This window comes from Nerophis lumbriciformis, linkage group LG06, assembly GCF_033978685.3.
Source record: "Nerophis lumbriciformis linkage group LG06, RoL_Nlum_v2.1, whole genome shotgun sequence".
NCBI lineage: Eukaryota > Metazoa > Chordata > Actinopteri > Syngnathiformes > Syngnathidae > Nerophis > Nerophis lumbriciformis.
This window is the reverse complement of record NC_084553.2, coordinates 3,669,310-3,691,018: the sequence shown is the minus strand read 5'-3', so window position 1 is coordinate 3,691,018 and position 21,709 is coordinate 3,669,310. Positions and strand designations below refer to the sequence as shown.

Sequence of the window (21,709 nt, the reverse complement as noted above, 5' to 3'; positions counted from 1 at the left end):
TGTTTACATCCTGCATGTTGTGTTGTTTACATCCACCATGTTGTGTTGTTTACATCCTCCATGTTGTGTTGTTTACATCCTGCATGTTGTGTTGTTTACATGAAGGTGTGTTTACATCCTGCATGTTGTGTTGTTTACATGAAGGTTAGTTTACATCCTCCATGTTGTGTTGTTTACGTGAAGGTGTGTTTACATCCTGCATGTTGTGTTGTTTACATCCTCCATGTTGTGTTGTTTATATGAAGGTGTGTTTACATCCTGCATGTTGTGTTGTTTACATCCTCCATGTTGTGTTGTTTACATGAAGGTGTGTTTACATCCTGCATGTTGTGTTGTTTACATCCTGCATGTTGTGTTGTTTACATGAAGGTGTGTTCACATCCTGCATGTTGTGTTGTTTACATCCTGCATGTTGTGTTGTTTACATGAAGGTGTGTTTACATCCTGCATGTTGTGTTGTTTACATCCTGCATGTTGTGTTGTTTACGTGAAGGTGTTGTTTACATCCTGCATGTTGTGTTGTTTACATCCTGCATGTTGTGTTGTTTACATGAAGGTGTGTTTACATCCTGCATGTTGTGTTGTTTACATGAAGGTGTGTTTACATCCTGCGTGTTGTGTTGTGTCCACAGGTCGCACTGATGCTATGCTGCAGTCGCCATGGTGACCACCTGTTAAGGACCGCCTCCTGTGCTGGGAACCAATGAGATTATTTCTCTCTGCCTCAGAGTTAGTGTGTGAAGATGGGAAGGAAGAAGATCCAGATCACAAGAATCCTGGACCAGAGGAACCGCCAGGTCAGCATCTTTCACTTCCTTAACTCCAGTTCTTTATTTTGATGACCATCAACATCAAGTCCACTATTTTGATGACCATCAACATCAAGTCCACTATTCTGATGACCATCAACATCAAGTCCACTATTTAGTCCTTCCTTCTGTCTTTCTTACCTTCCATGAAACAAGCTACAGAAGCTTTTGAAGTAGATTCTTCCAAAAAGGCACATGTTGAAAATAGCTGCTCAAATATTGCGGCCTGCAGCCTGTCATTTGCAGGGCGGGACACACATTGCCTTCTTTCTCTGCTGGCCGTGTTCCTGCTCGCTGCTAAAAGGATCAGAAGCACAAGCAAGAGGCCAGACTGCCTTCAAGGTGATATAAATACTTGTTGGTGTTTCATGTTTGCTGGTCTGCACACTCAGCACTTTTACACCACTCAGCACTTTCATGTCCAACGTCTTCTTCAACATTGTCAGCATGTTGTTGTTGTTGTCTGACATAAAACTACTCCTTTGTGGTAGAAAATACTGAACGTGTTCACACTATCCAACATGGCCCAATAGGAGGAGGAAGAAGCTGAATTTATTTACCTTCAACTTGTCTCATGCATGCATGATAGTGGATGGATGACAGATGATAGTGGATGGATGGTTGAATGGATGGTCAGATAAACAATAGTCAATGGATGATAGTGGATGGATGAAAATGAATGAATGGATGATGGTGGATGGGTGAGTGGATAGATGGACAGACAGATGGATGTATAAATAAATACTTGATGTTGACATCCCATAATAGTTGACGTTGACATCCCATAATAGTTGACGTTGACATCCCATAATAATTGATGTTGACATCCCATAATAGTTGATGTTGACATCCCATAATAGTTGATGTTTACATCCCATAATAGTTGATGTTGACATCCTATAATAGTTGATGTTGACATCCCATAATAGTTGATGTTGACATCCCATAATAGTTGACGTTAACATCCCATAATAGTTGATGTTGACATCCCATAATAGTTGATGTTGACATCCCATAATAGTTTACGTTGACATCCCATAATAATTGATGTTGACATCCCATAATAGTTGATGTTGACATCACATAATAGTTGATGTTGACATCCCATAATAGTTTACGTTGACATCCCATAATAATTGATGTTGACATCCCATAATAGTTGATGTTGACATCCCATAATGGTTGATGTTGACATCCCATAATAGTTGACGTTGACATCCCATAATAGTTGATGTTGACATCCCATAATAGTTTACTTTGACATCCCATAATAGCTGATGTTGACATCCCATAATAGTTGATGTTGACATCCCATAATAGTTGATGTTGACATCCCATAATAGTTGATATTGACATCCCATAATAGTTGATGTTGACATCCCATAATAGTTGACGTTAACATCCCATAATAGTTGACGTTGACATCCCATAATAGTTGATGTTGACATCCCATAATAGTCTTGGCGTTGCCACAGGAAGTGTATTTTGGTTCTAGCAGGCTAGTTTTAGCACCTGCTCTTTATTGAAGTGGTTGTGATCTCTCACCTTGCCCCTCCCCCACACACACAGGTGTCTCACATTGCCCCTCCCCCCCCCCCACACACACAGGTGTCTCACCTTGCCCCCCCCCCCACACACACACAGGTGTCTCACTTTGCCCCTCCCCCACACACAGGTGTCTCACCTTGCCCCTCCCCCACACACACACAGGTGTCTCACCTTGCCCCTCCCACACACACACACAGGTGTCTCACCTTGCCCCTCCCCTACACACACACAGGTGTCTCACCTTGCCCCTCCCCCACACACACACACAGGTGTCTCACTTTGCCCCTCCCCCACACACAGGTGTCTCACTTTGCCCCTCCCCCACACACAGGTGTCTCACCTTGCCCCTCCCCCACACACAGGTGTCTCACCTTGCCTCCCCCACACACACAGGTGTCTCACCTTGCCCCTCCCCGACACACATACAGGTGTCTCACCTTGCCCCTCCCACACACACACAGGTGTATCACCTTGCCCCTCACACACACACAGGTGTCTCACCTTGCCCCTCCCACACACACACAGGTGTCTCACCTTGCCCCTCCCCCACACACAGGTGTCTCACCTTGCCCCTCCCCCACACACACAGGTGTCTCACCTTGCCCCTCCCCCACACACATACAGGTGTCTCACCTTGCCCCTCCCCCACACACAGGTGTCTCACCTTGCCCCTCCCACACACAGGTGTCTCACCTTGCCCCTCCCCCACACAACCAGGTGTCTCACCTTGCCCCTCCCCCACACAGGTGTCTCACCTTGCCCCTCCCCCCCACACAGGTGACCTTCATGAAGAGGAAGTTTGGGCTGATGAAGAAGGCGTACGAGTTGAGTGTTCTTTGTGACTGTGACATCTCCCTCATCATCTTCAACACCTCCAACAAACTCTTCCAGTACGCCAGCACTGACATGGACAAGGTTTACTTATCTACACACTTATGTACTTACTTACATGGACAAGGTTTACTTATCTACCTACTTATGTACTTACTTACATGGACAAGGTTTACTTATCTACACACTTATGTACTTACTTACATAGACAAGGTTTACTTATCTACCTACTTATGTACTTACTTACATGGACAATGTTTACTTATCTACCTACTTATGTACTTACTTACATGGACAAGGTTTACTTATCTACACACTTATGTACTTACTTACATGGACAAGGTTTACTTATCTACACACTTATGTACTTACTTACATGGACAAGGTTTACTTATCTACCTACTTATGTACTTACTTACATGGACAATGTTTACTTATCTACCTACTTATGTACTTACTTACATGGACAATGTTTACTTATCTACCTATTTATGTACTTACTTACATGGACATGGTTTACTTATCTACACACTTATGTACTTACTTACATTGACATGGTTTACTTATCTACCTACTTATGTACTTACTTACATGGACATGGTTTACTTATTTACCTACTTATGTACTTACTTACATGGACATGGTTTACTTATCTACCTACTTATGTACTTACTTACATGGACAAGGTTTACTTATCTACCTACTTATGTACTTACTTACATGGACATGGTTTACTTATTTACTTCTTTATGTACTTACTTACATGGACATGGTTTACTTATCTACTTCTTTATGTACTTACTTACATGGACAATGTTTACTTATCTACCTACTTATGTACTTACTTACATGGACAAGGTTTACTTATCTACTTCTTTATGTACTTACTTACATGGACATGGTTTACTTATCTACTTCTTTATGTACTTACTTACATGGACAAGGTTTACTTATCTACCTACTTATGTACTTACTTACATGGACAAGGTTTACTTATCTACTTCTTTATGTACTTACTTACATGGACAAGGTTTACTTATCTACATACTTATGTACTTACTTACATGGACAAGGTTTACTTATCTACCTACTTATGTACTTACTTACATGGACAAGGTTTACTTATCTACTTCTTTATGTACTTACTTACATGGACAAGGTTTACTTATCTACTTCTTTATGTACTTACTTACATGGACAAGGTTTACTTATCTACCTACTTATGTACTTACTTACATGGACAAGGTTTACTTATCTACTTCTTTATGTACTTACTTACATGGACATGGTTTACTTATCTACTTCTTTATGTACTTACTTACTTACATGGACACGGTTTACTTATCTACTTCTTTATGTACTTACTTACATGGACAAGGTTTACTTATCTACACACTTATGTACTTACTTACATGGACATGGTTTACTTATCTACACACTTATGTACTTACTTACATGGACAAGGTTTACTTATCTACCTACTTATGTACTTACTTACATGGACATGGTTTACTTATCTACCTACTTATGTACTTACTTACATGGATAAGGTTTACTTATCTACCTACTTATGTACTTACTTACATGGACAAGGTTTACTTATCTACACACTTATGTACTTACTTACATGGACAAGGTTTACTTATCTACACACTTATGTACTTATTTACATGGACAAGGTTTACTTATCTACACACTTATGTACTTACTTACATGGACAAGGTTTACTTATCTACCTACTTATGTACTTACTTACATGGACATGGTTTACTTATCTACCTACTTATGTACTTACTTACATGGATAAGGTTTACTTATCTACCTACTTATGTACTTACTTCCATTGACTAGGTGCTGCTGAAATACACCGAGTACAACCAGCCTCACGAGAGCAGAACCAACAGCGACATCGTGGAAGTGAGTCCGAAGTTTTCTGGATCTTTCTTTTTGTTGCCTTTAAAGCCACACCATCACTTACCATGCCATCACAAACCACACCATTACTAACCACACCATTAGTAACCACACCATTAGTAACCACACCATTAGTAACCACGCCATTTCTAACCACGCCATCACTTACCATGCCATCACAAACCACACCATTACTAACCACGCCATTACTAACCACACCATCACTTACCATGCCATCACAGACCACACCATTACTAACCACACCATTACTAACCACGCCATCACTTACCATGCCATCACAAACCACACCATTACTAACCACACCATCACTTACCATGCCAGCACAAACCACACCAGCACTAACCACACCATTACTAACCACACCATCACTTACCATGCCATCACAAACCACACCATTACTAACCACACCATTACTAACCACACCATTACTAACCACACCATTACTAACCATGCCATCACTTACCATGCCATCACAAACCACACCATCACAAACCACACCATTACTAACCACACCATTACTAACCACACCATCACTTACCACAACAGCAGAAGAAGGCTGTTTTAGTAAAACTCTTAATTTGTGACTCAAATGAGAGAGTTGGGTCGAAAATAATACCCAGATTCTTTACTGAGTTGCTTTGTGTCATTGTTTTGTTGTCAAATGTTAAGGTGGTATTATTAAATAGGTTTTTAATTGTTTTGTTGTCAAATGTTAAGGTGGTATTATTAAATAGGTTTTTAACTGTTTTGTTGTCAAATGTTAAGGTGGTATTATTAAATAGGTTTATAATTGTTTTGTTGTCAAATGTTAAGGTGGTATTATTAAATAAGTGTATAATTGTTTTGTAGTTAAATGTTAAGGTGGTATTATTAAATACCTGTATAATTGTTATGTTGTCAAATGTTAAGGTGGTATTATTAAATACCTGTATAATTTTTTGTTGTCAAATGTTAAGGTGGTTTTATCAAATAAGTTTAAAACTGTTTTGTTGTCAAATGTTAAGGTGGTATTATTAAATAAGTGTATAGTAATTTTGTAGTCAAATGTTAAGGTGGTATTAATTAAAGAAGTTAAAACTGTTTTGTTGTCAAATGTTAAGTTGGTATTATTAAATAAGTGTATAATTGTTTTGTAGTCAAACGTTAAGGTGGCAATTTTAAATAAGTGCACCATAGTTTTGTTGTCAGATGTTAAGGTGGTATTATTAAATAAGTGCACCATAGTTTTGTTGTCAAATGTTAAGGTGGTAATTTTAAATAAGTGCACCATAGTTTTGTTGCCAAATGTTAAGGTGGTATTATTAAATAGGTTTATAGTTGTTTTGTTGTCAAATGTTAAAGTGGTATTATTTAATAAGTGTATAATTGTAATGTTGGCAATAGTTAAGGTGGTATTATTAAATAAGTGTATAATTGTTATGTTGTCAAATGTTAAGGTGGTATTATTAAATAGGTTTATAGTTGTTTTGTTGTCAAATGTTAAGATGGTATTATTAAATAGGTTTATAGTTGTTTTGTTGTCAAAAGTTAAGGTGGTATTATTAAATAAGTGTATAATTTTTTGGTTGTCAAATGTTAAGGTGGTATTATTAAATAAGTGTGTAATTGTTTTGTTGTCCAATGTTAAGGTAGTATTATTAAATAAGTGTATAATTGTTTTGTTGTCAAATGTTAAGGTGGTATTATTAAATAAGTGTAATAATATAATTTTCTTAGCGTTTTGATGCAAAAAGTAGCCGGACATCCATTTTTTAATTTAATTTAGTTTATGTACACATTTACTACCTTTTAATTTGTACTTACATATAAACTGCACTTACCTATTTAAATACTCTACTTACTTTTTAAATACCTACACTCTTGTTGGTTCCTTTATACATTGAATCATCATTTGTATTCGTATTTTGTTGTCTGCAAAGGTTTTATAATATTTTGGTGTCTGCAAAGGTTTTATAATATTTTGGTGTCTGGAAAGGTTTTATAATATTTTGGTGTCTGAAAAGGTTTTATAATATTTTGGTGTCTGGAAAGGTTTTATAATATTTTGGTGTCTGGAAAGGTTTTATAATATTTTGGTGTCTGGAAAGGTTTTATAATATTTTGGTGTCTGGAAAGGTTTTATAATATTTTGGTGTCTGGAAAGGTTTTATAATATTTTGGTGTCTGCAAAGGTTTTATAATATTTTGGTGTCTGGAAAGGTTTTATAATATTTTGGTGTCTGGAAAAGTTTTATAATATTTTGGTGTCTGGAAAGGTTTTATAATATTTTGGTGTCTGGAAAGGTTTTATAATATTTTGGTGTCTGCAAAGGTTTTATAATATTTTGGTGTCTGGAAAGGTTTTATAATATTTTGGCGTCTGGAAAGGTTTTATAATATTTTGGTGTCTGGAAAGGTTTTATAATATTTTGGTGTCTGGAAAAGTTTTATAATATTTTGGTGTCTGGAAAGGTTTTATAATATTTTGGTGTCTGGAAAGGTTTTATAATATTTTGGTGTCTGCAAAGGTTTTATAATATTTTGGTGTCTGGAAAGGTTTTATAATATTTTGGTGTCTGCAAAGGTTTTATAATATTTTGGTGTCTGGAAAGGTTTTATAATATTTTGGTGTCTGGAAAGGTTTTATAATATTTTGGTGTCTGGAAAAGTTTTATAATATTTTGGTGTCTGGAAAGGTTTTATAATATTTTGGTGTCTGGAAAGGTTTTATAATATTTTGGTGTCTGGAAAGGTTTTATAATATTTCGTATGGGAAACATGACTTCAGTTGTCTTACAATTTGGTCTTTGACCATTTGGAACACTTCCAGTTCCAAAATGTTTTTCCTGTCGGAAACAATGCAATTTTTTTTAAAAGAAATTAAAAAAAATAAAAATTAAAATTAAAATTAAAAAAAAAAAAAAATAAAAAAAATAAAAAAAATTAAAAAAAATAAAATAAAATAAAATAAAAATTTTTTTTTTTTTTTTAAATTAAAAAAAAAGATATGTTCCAGAGTCAGACTGTGGCCATGGTAAAGTGTCATGCAAGTGTAAAAAGAAGTTAAGCTGAGTGTTTTGTGGAAGGTGATAAAGTGTCCCTAATGTTGTGGCCAGGTGTAAAGTGGGCCAACCACACGCCAGCACAGCACCTGTGTCAACTCCGCTCGCCTGCATTTGCCTGCATGTAACACTTCTCGCTGCGTGACACGTAGACCACGTCGGTGGACCTGGTCTACATGAGGGACCTGGTCTACATGACACACGTTAACATTTGCATACGCTCCGCGTGCCATTTGACTGCCGCCTTTAACGGCACGCTGTGTTCACTCACGCAAATACACGCAGGTCAGCGTGTCACGTGACACACCACCGTGCATCATAACCATCGTGTCACATGACACACCACCGTGCAGGAAAACACTTTTGGACTACTTTTTAAAATGAATGTAGTCTTCCAATTGCAGGAGCCTACACCAGTCACCTGCATTATACATGACACATGAATGTAGTCTTCCAGGTGTAGGAGCCTACTCCAGTCACCTACATTATACATGACACATGAATGCAGTCTCACGCGTAGGAGCCCACACCAGTCACCTACATTATACATGAATGTAGTCTTCCAGGTGTAGGAGCCCACACCAGTCACCTACATTATACATGAATGTAGTCTTCCAGGTGTAGGAGCCCACACCAGTCACCTACATTATACATGACACATGAACGTAGTCTTCCAGGTGTAGGAGCCTACTCCAGTCACCTACATTATACATGACACATGAATGCAGTCTCACGCATAGGAGCCCACACCAGTCACCTACATTGTACATGAATGTAGTCTTCCAGGTGTAGGAGCCTACACCAGTCACCTACATTATACATGAATGTAGTCTTCCAGGTGTAGGAGCCTACACCAGTCACCTACATTATACATGAATGTAGTCTTCCAGGTGTAGGAGCCTCCACCAGTCACCTACATTATACATGAATGTAGTCTTCCAGGTGTAGGAGCCCACACCAGTCACCTACATTATACATGAATGTAGTCTTCCAGGTGTAGGAGCCCACACCAGTCACCTACATTATACATGAATGTAGTCTTCCAGGTGTAGGAGCCTACACCAGTCACCTACATTACACATGACACATGAATGTAGTCTTCCAGGTGTAGGAGCCTACTCCAGTCACCTACATTATACATGACACATGAATGCAGTCTCACGCGTAGGAGCCTACACCAGTCACCTACATTATACATGAATGTAGTCTTCCAGGTGTAGGAGCCTACACCAGTCACCTACATTATACATGAATGTAGTCTTCCAGGTGTAGGAGCCCACACCAGTCACCTACATTATACATAAATGTAGTCTTCCAGGTGTAGGAGCCCACACCAGTCACCTACATTATACATGAATGTAGTCTTCCAGGTGTAGGAGCCCACACCAGTCACCTACATTATACATGACACATGAATGTAGTCTTCCAGGTGTAGGAACCTACTCCAGTCACCTACATTATACATGACACATGAATGCAGTCTCACGCGTAGGAGCCTACACCAGTCACCTACATTATACATGAATGTAGTCTTCCAGGTGTAGGAGCCTACACCAGTCACCTACATTATACATGAATGTAGTCTTCCAGGTGTAGGAGCCTACACCAGTCACCTACATTATACATGAATGTAGTCTTCCAGGTGTAGGAGCCCACACCAGTCACCTACATTATACATGACACATGAATGTAGTCTTCCAGGTGTAGGAGCCTACACCAGTCACCTACATTATACATGAATGTAGTCTTCCAGGTGTAGGGGCCTACACCAGTCACCTACATTATACATGACACATGAATGTAGTCTTCCAGGTGTAGGAACCTACTCCAGTCACCTACATTATACATGACACATGAATGCAGTCTCACGCGTAGGAGCCTACACCAGTCACCTACATTATACATGAATGTAGTCTTCCAGGTGTAGGAGCCCACACCAGTCACCTACATTATACATGAATGTAGTCTTCCAGGTGTAGGAGCCCACACCAGTCACCTACATTATACATGACACATGAATGTAGTCTTCCAGGTGTAGGGGCCTACTCCAGTCACCTACATTATACATGACACATGAATGTAGTCTTCCAGGTGTAGGAGCCTACTCCAGTCACCTACATTATACATGACACATGAATGTAGTCTTCCAGGTGTAGGAGCCTACACCAGTCACCTACATTATACATTATACATGAATGTAGTCTTCCAGGTGTAGGAGCCTACACCAGTCACCTACATTATACATGAATGTAGTCTTCCAATTGTAGGAGCCCACACCAGTCACCTACATAATACATGACACATGAATGTAGTCTTCCAGGTGTAGGAACCTACTCCAGTCGCCTACATTATACATGACACATGAATGCAGTCTCACGTGTAGGAGCCTACACCAGTCACCTACATTATACATGAATGTAGTCTTCCAGGTGTAGGAGCCTACACCAGTCACCTACATTATACATGAATGTAGTCTTCCAGGTGTAGGAGCCCACACCAGTCACCTACATTATACATGAATGTAGTCTTCCAGGTGTAGGAGCCCACACCAGTCACCTACATTATACATGACACATGAATGTAGTCTTCCAGGTGTAGGAACCTACTCCAGTCACCTACATTATACATGACACATGAATGCAGTCTCACGCGTAGGAGCCTACACCAGTCACCTACATTATACATGAATGTAGTCTTCCAGGTGTAGGAGCCCACACCAGTCACCTACATTATACATGACACATGAATGTAGTCTTCCAGGTGTAGGAACCTACGCCAGTCACCTACATTATACATGACACATGAATGCAGTCTCACGTGTAGGAGCCTACACCAGTCACCTACATTATACATGAATGTAGTCTTCCAGGTGTAGGAGCCCACGCCAGTCACCTACATTATACATGACACATGAATGTAGTCTTCCAGGTGTAGGAGCCCACACCAGTCACCTGCATTATAGATGAATGTAGTCTTCCAGGTGTAGGAGCCCACACCAAGTGTACATTAAGATGTCCAACAAGTCCCACATGTGACAAGCAGAGGAAGTTCAAAGTTGATGTGCTCAACATGATGCTGACTCGTCACCTTTTTTACAACACACACAGTACACTTCACTAAGTACACTGTGTACATCACACAGTACACTTCACTAAGTACACTGTACATCACACACACTACACTGGGTGCATCACATACACAGTACACTTCACTAAGTACACTGGGTGCATCACACAGTACACTTCACTAAGTACACTGTGTACATCACACAGTACACTTCACTGAGTACACTGTGTACATCACACAGTACACTTCACTGAGTACAGTGGGTGCATCACACACAGTGCACTTCACTGAGTACACTGGGTGCATCACACACAGTACACTTCACTGAGTACACTGGGTGCATCACACACACAGTGCACTTCACTGAGTACACTGGGTGCATCACACATACAGTGCACTTCACTGAGTACACTGGGTGCATCACACACAGTACACTTCACTGAGTACACTGGGTGTATCACACACACACAGTACACTTCACTAAGTACACTGTGTACATCACACAGTACACTTCACTAAGTACACTGGGTGCATCACACACACAGTACACTTCACTAAGTACACTGGGTGCATCACACACAGTGCACTTCACTGAGTACACTGGGTGCATCACACACACAGTGCACTTCACTGAGTACACTGTGTACACTTGAAGTAGGGCTGTACTTGTAAGTACTGATGATGATGTTCTCCTCCAGGCGTTGCACAAGAAGGAGCAGCGAGGAAGCGACAGCCCAGAAGGCCACGCCCCCTATGCTGGCCACGCCCCCTCCGCTCTGAGCGCCAACACTGCAGACAAATATAAGATCAACAAGATGGTGACTTGACTCATGCACCTTACCTACTCATCTACTTACTTATCTACTTATCTACTTACTTATTTACTTAATTATCTACTTATTTATTTACCTCTCTACTTACTTATTTACTTACTTATCTACCTACTTATTTACTTATCTACTTACTTATCTACTTAAGTACTTATCTACTTACTTATTTACTTATCTACTCACTTATTTTTCTACTTATCTACTTATTTATTTACTTACTTATCCACCTATTTATTTACTTATCTACTTACTTATTTATTTATCTACTCACTTATTTTTCTACTTACTTATCTATTTATTTATTTACTTACTTATCTACCTATTTATTTACTTATCTACTCACTTATTTTTCTACTCACTTATTTTTCTACTTACTTATTTATTTACTTATCTACCTACTTATTTACTTATCTACTTACTTACTTATTTACTTATTTATTTACTTATCTACCTACTCATCTACTTACTTACTTATCTACTTAAGTACCGTACTTATCTACATACTTATTTATTTATCTACTTATCTACTTAAGTACTTATCTACTCACTTATTTTTCTACTTACTTATCTACTTATTTATTTACTTATCTACTCACTTATTTTTCTAATTACGTATTTACTTACTTATCTACTTATTTATTTTCTTATCTACTTACTTGTTTACGTATTTTTTATTTACTTCCCTATCTACTTATATATTTACCTATCTACACATTTATTTACTTACTTACCTATTTTTTAAGTTACGTTTTTATTTACTTTCTTACTTATTTATTTACTTAATAATTCTTTATTCACTTAATTATGTTTATTTACTTACTTCTTTACTTAATACTTCTTTATTTACTTACTCACTTATGTTTATTTATTTAATACTTCTTTATTTACTTACTCACTTAATTATATGCTTATTTACTTACTTCTTTATTTACTTACTTATTCACTTAATTTCTTCTTTATTTACTTACATTTTTATTGACCATAATTACTTCTTTATTGACCTACTTATTTACTTACTTATTAATTATTGACAAACTTATGTACTTTATTACGTCTTTATTTACTATCTTACCTATTTACTTACTTCTTTATTTACTTTTTTTTTTTTTTAAGTTTTTAAGAAAATCGCTATATAAATATAATTGACTTCACTTATTTACATTCCTACTTACTCAGATCGTGTATACTTATTAGTGTACATGATGGACTTATGTTGATGTTATTGTGTGTTCTTGGGTGTGGGTGGAGCTAACTCACATCATCATCATCATCATCATCATCATCTTCTTCTGGACATTCTAGCACTTTCTAACATATTTGCACCAACTACTTAGTTTTTTTTACCTATTTACTTACTTACTTACTTACTTGGTGATTGCACATCATCCTACTGTACGATGACATCATGCTTCCTGTCATCTGACTGTAGTCCGCAGGTCTCCTGCAGGCCACGCCCACCAACGTGGCCTACAACTCCGCCCCTGCAGGAGGAGGCGGAGCAAACGCCGCAGGTGGAGGAGAAAAAGGAGGCGGGACTTCTCAGCACGCTCACCTGGGGAAGAACTCACCCTGCACAGGTGCGTGTGTGTGTGTGTGTGTGTGTGTGTGTGTGTGTGTGTGTGTGTGTGTGTGTGCGCGTGTGTGTGTGTGCGCGTATTCTTGTATTTCTAGGCTTCTTGAGACATGAAGAAGGAAAAGTATCTTCCATATGAGGAGGTGTGAACAAGTGATGACATAAATCAATAACATTGCATCTAATAGACAATGTCTCATTTGTGGTGATATCTATCAACATTAGGGTGGTCCCTTATTTAATAATTTAGGACTAATACTTACTAATTTAGTAATAATTTAATAGTCTGGCACTCATTTAATAATTTAGTACTAATACTTACTAATTTGGTAATAATTTAATAGTCTGGCACTCATTTAATAATTTAGTACTAATACTTACTAATTTAATAATTTAGTAATAATGTAATAGTCTGGCACTCATTTAATAATTTAGTACTAATACTTACTAATTTGGTAATAATTTAATAGTCTGACACTCATTTAAAAATTTTATAATTTAGTACTAATATTTACTAATTTAATAATAATTTAATAGTCTGGCACTCATTTAATAATTTAGTACTAATACTTACTAATTTACTAATTTAGTAAAATAGTCTGGCACTCATTTAATAATTTAATAATTTAGTACTAATACTTACTAATTTAGTAATAATTTAATAGTCTGGCACTTATTTAATAATTTAGTACTAATACTTACTAATTTAGTAATAATATAATAGTCTGGCACTCATTTAATAATTTAGTACTAAAACTTACTAATTTAGTAATAATTTTAATAGTCTGGCACTCATTTAATAATTTAGTACTAATACTTACTAATTTAGTAATAATTTAATAGTCTGGCACTTTTTTTTAACAATTTAGTACTAATACTTACTAATTTAGTAATAATTTAATAGCCTGGCACTTATGTAATAATTTAGTACTAATACTTACTAATTTAGTAATAATTTAAGAGTCTGGCTCTCATTTAATAATTTAGTACTAATACTAATACTAATTTATTATTAATAAAATTTCTAAGAAATATATATATGTGCAGATTTAGAATTAGACAAAAAAAATCACTGTTTTATGACGTCATACAGTACAAACGTGCTTCCTGATGTCTCAATGTCGCCCCCATATGGTCAGAAGGAGACATTGCACGCTGCCCATAAGCACAGTTCTGTTTAAAAACCAAAACCCTTTAAGGACAAAACGTGACATGAAAGTGTGTCCTTCAATATGGAATATGATTTATATGTTTTATCAATTGTTTGGTTTTGTCAGATTAAATTAATTGAATGTTTTATCAGATTAATTTAGTTGTTTTGTCAGATTAAATAAATTTAATGTTTTTTGTATCTGATTAATTTAAATGAATATTTAGTTTTATCAAATTAATTTCAATTAATATTTTGTTTCATCAGATTATTTTAATGTTTTGTGTCGTATTGATTCAAATGAATAATTTGTTTTTATCAAATTAATTTAATTGACTTGAATGTTTTTGTCTGATTAATTTAAACGAATATTTAAATTTCATCAGATTATTTTAATGTCTTATCAAATTAATTTCAATTATTTTGTTTAATCAGATTTTAATGTTTTGTGTCATATTAATTCAAATGAATCATTTGTTTTTATCAAATTAATTTAATTGACTTGAATGTTTTTGTGTCTGATTAATTTAAACGAATATTTAAATTTCAGATTATTTTAATGTCTTATCAAATTAATTTCAATTATTTTGTTTAATCAGATTTTAATGTTTTGTGCCGTATTAATTCAAATGAATAATTTGTTTTTATCAAATTAATTTAATTGACTTGAATGTTTTTTGTCTGATTAATTTAAACGAATATTTAAATTTCATCAGATTATTTTAATGTCTTATCAAATTAATTTCAATTATTTTGTTTAATCAGATTTTAATGTTTTGTGTCATATTAATTCAAATGAATAATTTGTTTTTATCAAATTGAATGTTTTGTCAGATGAGCAGTTCTGAGCTGGCAGGTTTCTCGTCTCCATCTTTAAGCTCCATGGCAACGTGGCAGCATCAGCATCATGGGATGGGGTAAGATGCAGGTTTCATGTTTTACAAAGTTGTCCATTTTTCAATCACACGTCTGAGTTGAAAGTCAACACAAGACTAAAGCCAGGAGATCATAATCTTTGTGAGAGGTTTTCTTTATTAACTATTTCTGTCAGATGACATCTTCCATCTAAGCACTGAGGTCACATCCATACTTTAGTGGCTTTCTTTTCCACGTCCAGCAGTCATTTATTCAATCGCAAACTAACCTACTGTTCTACTTGTTAGTTTAACACCAATTTACAAGTTACCCTACATTTTATTTATACACCAATATATGCATGTCATCAAGTTATTAACAAACATGACAAGTTATTCTACTTTCATAAGACCGTCACAGAAACAGAACGACACGTGCGCCTAAAGTCAAGATGCCCCTTTGTCATGCAAGCCCACGAGCTGCTCAGCCGATACTTCCAAGGCCACCTGGGTCAAGACCAGATGGAGAGAACAGTGGAAGTTAACAGAACTGCACCACTACATCTGTGATGTAAGCAGTCTACAAATTTCCCCCTTCGAAGGATGCAGACCCTGACTCGGGACACACCTGCATTTCATTCAAGTCTTTGGATCACACTGACGTGGACAGGAAGTCCTGATCACACCATCCCAGCAAAGACCTCACTTGGCAAACTGGGGACAAGAAAAGCAAACTTTAGACGAAAATGTAAATGACGATAATTGACAAAAACTGTTTGAGTGATCTCAGTCCCATATCCGCACCACAAGTCATCTTATGTCAGTGGCAGTAAATGTCATCCCAGATCTCAAACTAGACAGTGATGCAGCTCTACATTTTATTTTGAAATTACCTGGACGGGGGGGCCATCACGACTGCTCCTGTAGGCAGACAAGAGCACGCCATTAGTAACTGTCGTACTGCTGAGTCAGCAGATTGAACAAAAAACGTGGCTCAGTCCAAAACTATCAATCAAACATTGAATCAGTGAGGGCAAGTTTGTCATCACAGCCAACAAACACACCGTGGAACCTCTCCACTTAAGACTTAAGCCTTCCTTTTGTCATTCAAATGTCAACTTTACATATTGCACTTTTGTACACATTTATGGATTTATGTTATGTTCCAGCCAGTTCATCCATTTTTGGGGGGATTATTTTGATGTGTTCAAGAGTCTTATGGCCTGAGGGAAGAAGCTGTTACAGAACTTGGAGGTTCTGCAAACTTAACTTCATATATTGTATGAGCCATGCACCTACTCGGTGGACTAGTGGTTAGAGTGTCCGCCCTGAGATGGGTAGGTCGTGAGTTCAAACCCCGGCCGAGTCATACCAAAGACTATACGTCGGAAAAACTTTTTTTTTAATAAATGTGTAAAAAAAATTAAATTAAAACAATTCCCAGTCCACAATCATCCACAACACGTTCTTAGATTTCCATGTTATGATGCATGTTCACATTATTTATTGACTATCTAAAAATGATAAAGATATTTTTATTTAAATGAAGATATGAAATAATCCTAAATGAAATACAATGACTTGGTTTATATTATTGTATATACAACGCGGTGCCCGCGGGCACCAGGTAGCCCGTAAGGACCAGATCAGTCGCCCGCTGGCCTGTTCTAAAAATAGCTGAAAGAGCAGCACTTACCAGTGAGCTGCCTCTATTTTTTAAATTTTCTTTATTTACTAGCAAGCTGGTCTCGCTTTGCTCCACATTTTTAATTCTAAAAGAGACAAAACTCAAATAGAATTTGAAAATCCAAGAAAATATTTTAAAGACTTGGTCTTCACTTGGAATAAGCGGTAGAAAATGGATGGATGGATGGGTCTTCACTTGTTTAAATAAATTCATTTATTTTTTACTTTGCTTATTACTTTTAGAAATACAATTTTAGAGAAAAAAATACAACCTTAAAAATGATTAGGATTTTTAAACAAATATACCTTTTAAATTTCTTCCTCTTTCCTGACAATTTAAGTCAATGTTCAAGTAATTTTTTATTTTTTTTATTGTAAAGAATAATAAATATTTTAGCTTCTGGGTTTTCGACGAAGAATATTTGTGAAATATTTCTTCAAACTTACTATGATTAAAATTCACAAAAAATATTCTGGCAAATCTAGAAAATCTGTAGAATCAAATTTAAATCTTATTTCCAAGTATTTTGAATTTCTTTTAAAATTGTTCTGGAAAATCTAGAAGAAATACTGATTTGTCTTTGTTAGAAATATAGCTTGGTCCAATTTGTTAAATATTCTAACAAAGTGCAGATTGGATTTTAACCAATTTAAAACATGTCATCAAAATTCTAAAATGTATCTTAATCAGGAAAGATTACTAATGATGTTCCATAAATTCTTTTTTTAATTTTTTCAAAAAGATTCAAATTAGCTAGTTTTTCTCTTCTTTTTGTCGGTTGAATTTTGAATTTTAAAGAGTCGAAATTGAAGATAAACTATGTTTCAAAATGTTATTTTAATTTTTTTCGTGTTTTCTTCATCATTTATTCTCTACAAAAAACCTTTCGTAAAAGGAAAAAAAAAAATGTACGACGGAATGACAGACAGAAATACCCATTTTTTTTATATATATATAAATGTATTTATTTAGCTATTCTTGTTTAAATCACACTTACGTGTAACTTACAAATGCCAATATATTTATTTATTTAAGTGTGTATCAAAGTGGTAGCCCTTCGCATTAATCAGTACCCAAGAAGTAGTTTTTGGTTTCAAAAAGGTTGGTGACCCCTGTACTAGGGCATCAAATCAGTGTCAGTTGAGTCGGTCCATAGGTTAATGTCCAGCAGATGTCAGTATTTAGTGACAGTATCGACAGTTTTGCAATGTGTCGAAACGCTTCATGACGCCTCATCAACCCATCACTAATGTCTTTATATAAATATATAGACGACATCCATAAACGTGGATGCATATGAAAAAGTGCAATATATTTATCTGTACAGTCATTTATTTACCGTATATCTGCACCTTATTGCTCTAATATCCTGAACGACCATGAGCTTATCCAACTAAATGTTCTTGTGTACTGTAAAGTTCACATTTGAATGGCAAAAAAAAAAAACAGTCTTAAGTCTAAGATGCAGTTGGTCTCTATTGTGGCTCTGTAGAATGTGGTGAGAATGGCGCAAAAAGTGCATGCGCTGCTGAGCTCTTTTTACAAGAGCTCCGGTGTGTAGGGTTGATATTAGTCAATATTTGTCCATAGGCGAGGGCGGACCTACGTCACTTCCGCCTGCCAACCCCCTAGCAACCGGTCGCCATATTGAATCAGTTGAAAACAAACCAGCTCACAGCGAACACAGCATTGACAGAAAAGGCATTTAACGAGGTTTCACGGCATTTTAAACTGTTCTAAATGGCGTATGATTATGTAAATAGTCTTTCCAGTGAGGCTAGGTTAAGATAAGAGTTAAAATGTTCTGTAGTTGGATTAAACGACTGCCCTTACCGCCTTCCAGCAGATGCGTGGACTGATAATCCTACACAATGGACATGGACATGGAATTTGGAAATCTTTATGTCTACCTCACAAGCGCACCAGGTCGGTTGTTATATAACGAATAAATCACATAATAGGGTTTATTGGTTTTTAAAAACCCAACCGTTAAGTGCAAATTTAAATGAAACCGGTTTTCGAATATGTTATTGTTGTGCAACAACAACAACTTCAGCTGTCGAACGTTATTCAGTAAAAATTCAACGGGTTCAACATTAGCATGGACGGTATAGCCAAGTTGTGGTTAAGAAGGTGGATTTTTGTTCCTTATATTTACCAGAAACGAAGTGATCCGAACACACGACCTGGGATTTTGGGGGACTCCAGTGAGAACCGTCCTGGTTTTCCCGGTGTAAAGCTGCGAGCAATTTGTCTCGTCTCTGTGGGCTTTTAGCACGCTTTGGCAGAACAAAATACGACCTTTGTTTTCCCCGTTTCCAGTTGTGGTTTGCACAACCAAAAACAACAGTTTTTTGGTATTTTGGAGGCAGAATGACGGGTTTAATCAGCGCAGGTCGACAGGTTAAAGAGTAACGGCGACGGTTTGTTTTCAACGCCAGTCAGGTTGCTATGGCTCGAAGAACCCGTATGTAGCTCAGTTGCCCGGATGTCGGCCCTGCCCTATTTGGCGACAACTACCATAGAACCAAAGCAGCACACATGCGTGCTGGCATGGACTGTCCAGGCTGCTCAGTAAAAATAAGTTCAGTTAAACTATTAAGACTAATGAGGGACTTAAACACATTTACCATCGAGTTTAACGGCCAGTTTGACCCTGGAACAGATTAATACTTAGTGATAGAGGTTCCACTGTGTTGATCATGTAAAAAATAAACAATTACCCGTCCAGAAGTGAAGGTGTTTTGTCGTCATCGTGGCCTTCAAGGTTCACTTACATCTGTAAGAGGAACAAATAACATTAGTTTTCTGTAATTATGTTGTGATGCAGAATGTTATTCTCCACAATGTTGCTGCCGTCAGCTACTTTGTCAAGCTGGGCCGCGACCGTCGGTGAATGTTTCATCTCGGCTTCCTGATGACCATTCACTGCCACAGATCAGCAAGAACGGCTTCGATGGAGCCTTAAATTCTGCTGTTTTAATCTCTTATTTGCTTCTTTGGAGAACTAGCGCTGACCACGTGGTTAGCTTAGCATTAGCATGTAGCTTCACCTCTGGCAAAATGTTGCCATTAAACTTCCATGACTTCCAATTCTTTTAAACATTAACTGCACGTGACTTGTTTTAATTTAAACATTAACCGCACATTTCTTCATTTTCTTCAAACATTAACTGCTGGAAGACGATGTTAGCAACATTAGCTTAGCAGCAAGAACACTCACTTGGCGGCCTTACGTCATCTTCTCCGGCTTCAACTCGGACACGGCCTATAAACTTGTGAAGTTAAATAGTTCGATAGATTTAAAGTGAATAAGGAACAATAAGACGTTTGAAATAAACACGCCATTATGTTCGTTCTTGTTCCGTCCGAGAGTCGAAGGCGAAAAGAGGTCGAATGAAGGCTGGAGAGTGTTTATATACCCTTGTGACGTCATAGGATTTCTTCTGATTGGCCTGCTCGCGCCTGACGTCATCGGCTGTCATCTGATTGGCCTGTACCGATCTGCGGTGCATGATGGGAATTGGGTTTCCTAACAGCGTTTTAAAAAAAAAAAAATGAATACTCTGTTTTAGAGATGTCCGATAATATCAGCCTGCCGATATTATCAGCCGATAAATGCGTTAAAATGTAATATTGGAAATGATCAGTATCGTTTTTTTCTTTTATCGGTATCGTTTTTTTTGTTATGTTTTTTGTTTTTATTTTTATTAAATCAACATAAAAACCACAAGATACACTTACAATTAGTGCACCAACCCAAAAAAAAAACCCTCCCCTTCATTCACACAAAAGGGTTGTTTCTTTCTGTTATTCAGGGCCGGCCCGTGTGGCATAGGCCGTATAGGCAAATGCTAAGGGCGCCGTCCATCAGGGGGCGCCACGCCAGTGCCACAATTGTTGGAGAAAAAAATAAAAATAAAAAAGTTGGTACTATTATTTCTAAATACAAAAAATAATCCCACGTTAATTAAAATGCAAAGTAAAGCCTATTTAATAGAAATATTATTTGTTACAACATTACGCCCCCCCCCCCCCCCCCCTCCTCCCCCCGCACGGTGCGCCCCCTCCCTTCCCGTATCATGACTCTTTTTGGACGTCACCACATCAAAAAATCAACACAAGATGCCAAAACTGTCAGGTGCCCAGGGAAGAAAAAAGAGAAAAGAAGAGGAGGAGAAACGAGAAAAGACAGAGGTAGCAGGTAGGTAACGTTAGCCTACATGAAATGATTTGTCTGTTACAGAATGTGATAGTAACCTGGCTTTTTAGCATTAAGCTAATGTTACATGATTCGGCAATTGCTAATCAATAAATAGCTAGTTCTGTTTTAACGTCGGGTTAATATTGTGGAGGGGGCTAAATTGTTATGGAAAATAATAATG

General features: G+C 37.0%; 1 protein-coding gene, 1 long non-coding RNA gene and 1 other non-coding gene across 3 annotated transcripts; 1 reads left to right on the top strand and 2 right to left on the bottom strand.

The window, feature by feature from the left end:
* The first annotated feature begins 743 nt into the window (after positions 1 to 743).
* LOC133608954 (myocyte-specific enhancer factor 2A-like) lies at positions 744 to 15,631 on the top strand. Its single transcript, XM_061964610.1, has 6 exons — positions 744 to 797; positions 3,135 to 3,272; positions 5,040 to 5,105; positions 11,929 to 12,048; positions 13,490 to 13,637; positions 15,618 to 15,631. Exons 1-6 carry the CDS (start codon positions 744 to 746, stop codon positions 15,629 to 15,631), a joined length of 540 nt encoding a protein of 179 aa, XP_061820594.1.
* Positions 15,632 to 15,795: 164 nt separating this feature from the next.
* LOC133608249 (uncharacterized) lies at positions 15,796 to 20,699 on the bottom strand. Its single transcript, XR_009815532.1, has 4 exons — positions 20,548 to 20,699; positions 20,048 to 20,103; positions 16,531 to 16,558; positions 15,796 to 16,351 (listed from the first exon to the last, which is right to left on the bottom strand). It is a non-coding gene; the product is annotated as an uncharacterized lncRNA (long non-coding RNA).
* LOC133608976 (small nucleolar RNA SNORA16B/SNORA16A family) lies at positions 20,154 to 20,292 on the bottom strand. The gene has a single exon (XR_009815658.1). It is a non-coding gene; the product is annotated as a small nucleolar RNA SNORA16B/SNORA16A family (small nucleolar RNA).
* Positions 20,700 to 21,709: the final 1,010 nt, after the last annotated feature.

Bases quoted from the DNA above. Each gene is read 5' to 3' on its own strand.
- LOC133608954 (XM_061964610.1), top strand. From the start codon at position 744: ATGGGAAGGAAGAAGATCCAGATCACAAGAATCCTGGACCAGAGGAAC. The intron at 798-3,134 runs GTCAGCATCTTT...CCCCCCACACAG, and splicing joins TGGACCAGAGGAACCGCCAG to GTGACCTTCATGAAGAGGAA. The intron at 12,049-13,489 runs GTGACTTGACTC...ATCTGACTGTAG, and splicing joins AATATAAGATCAACAAGATG to TCCGCAGGTCTCCTGCAGGC.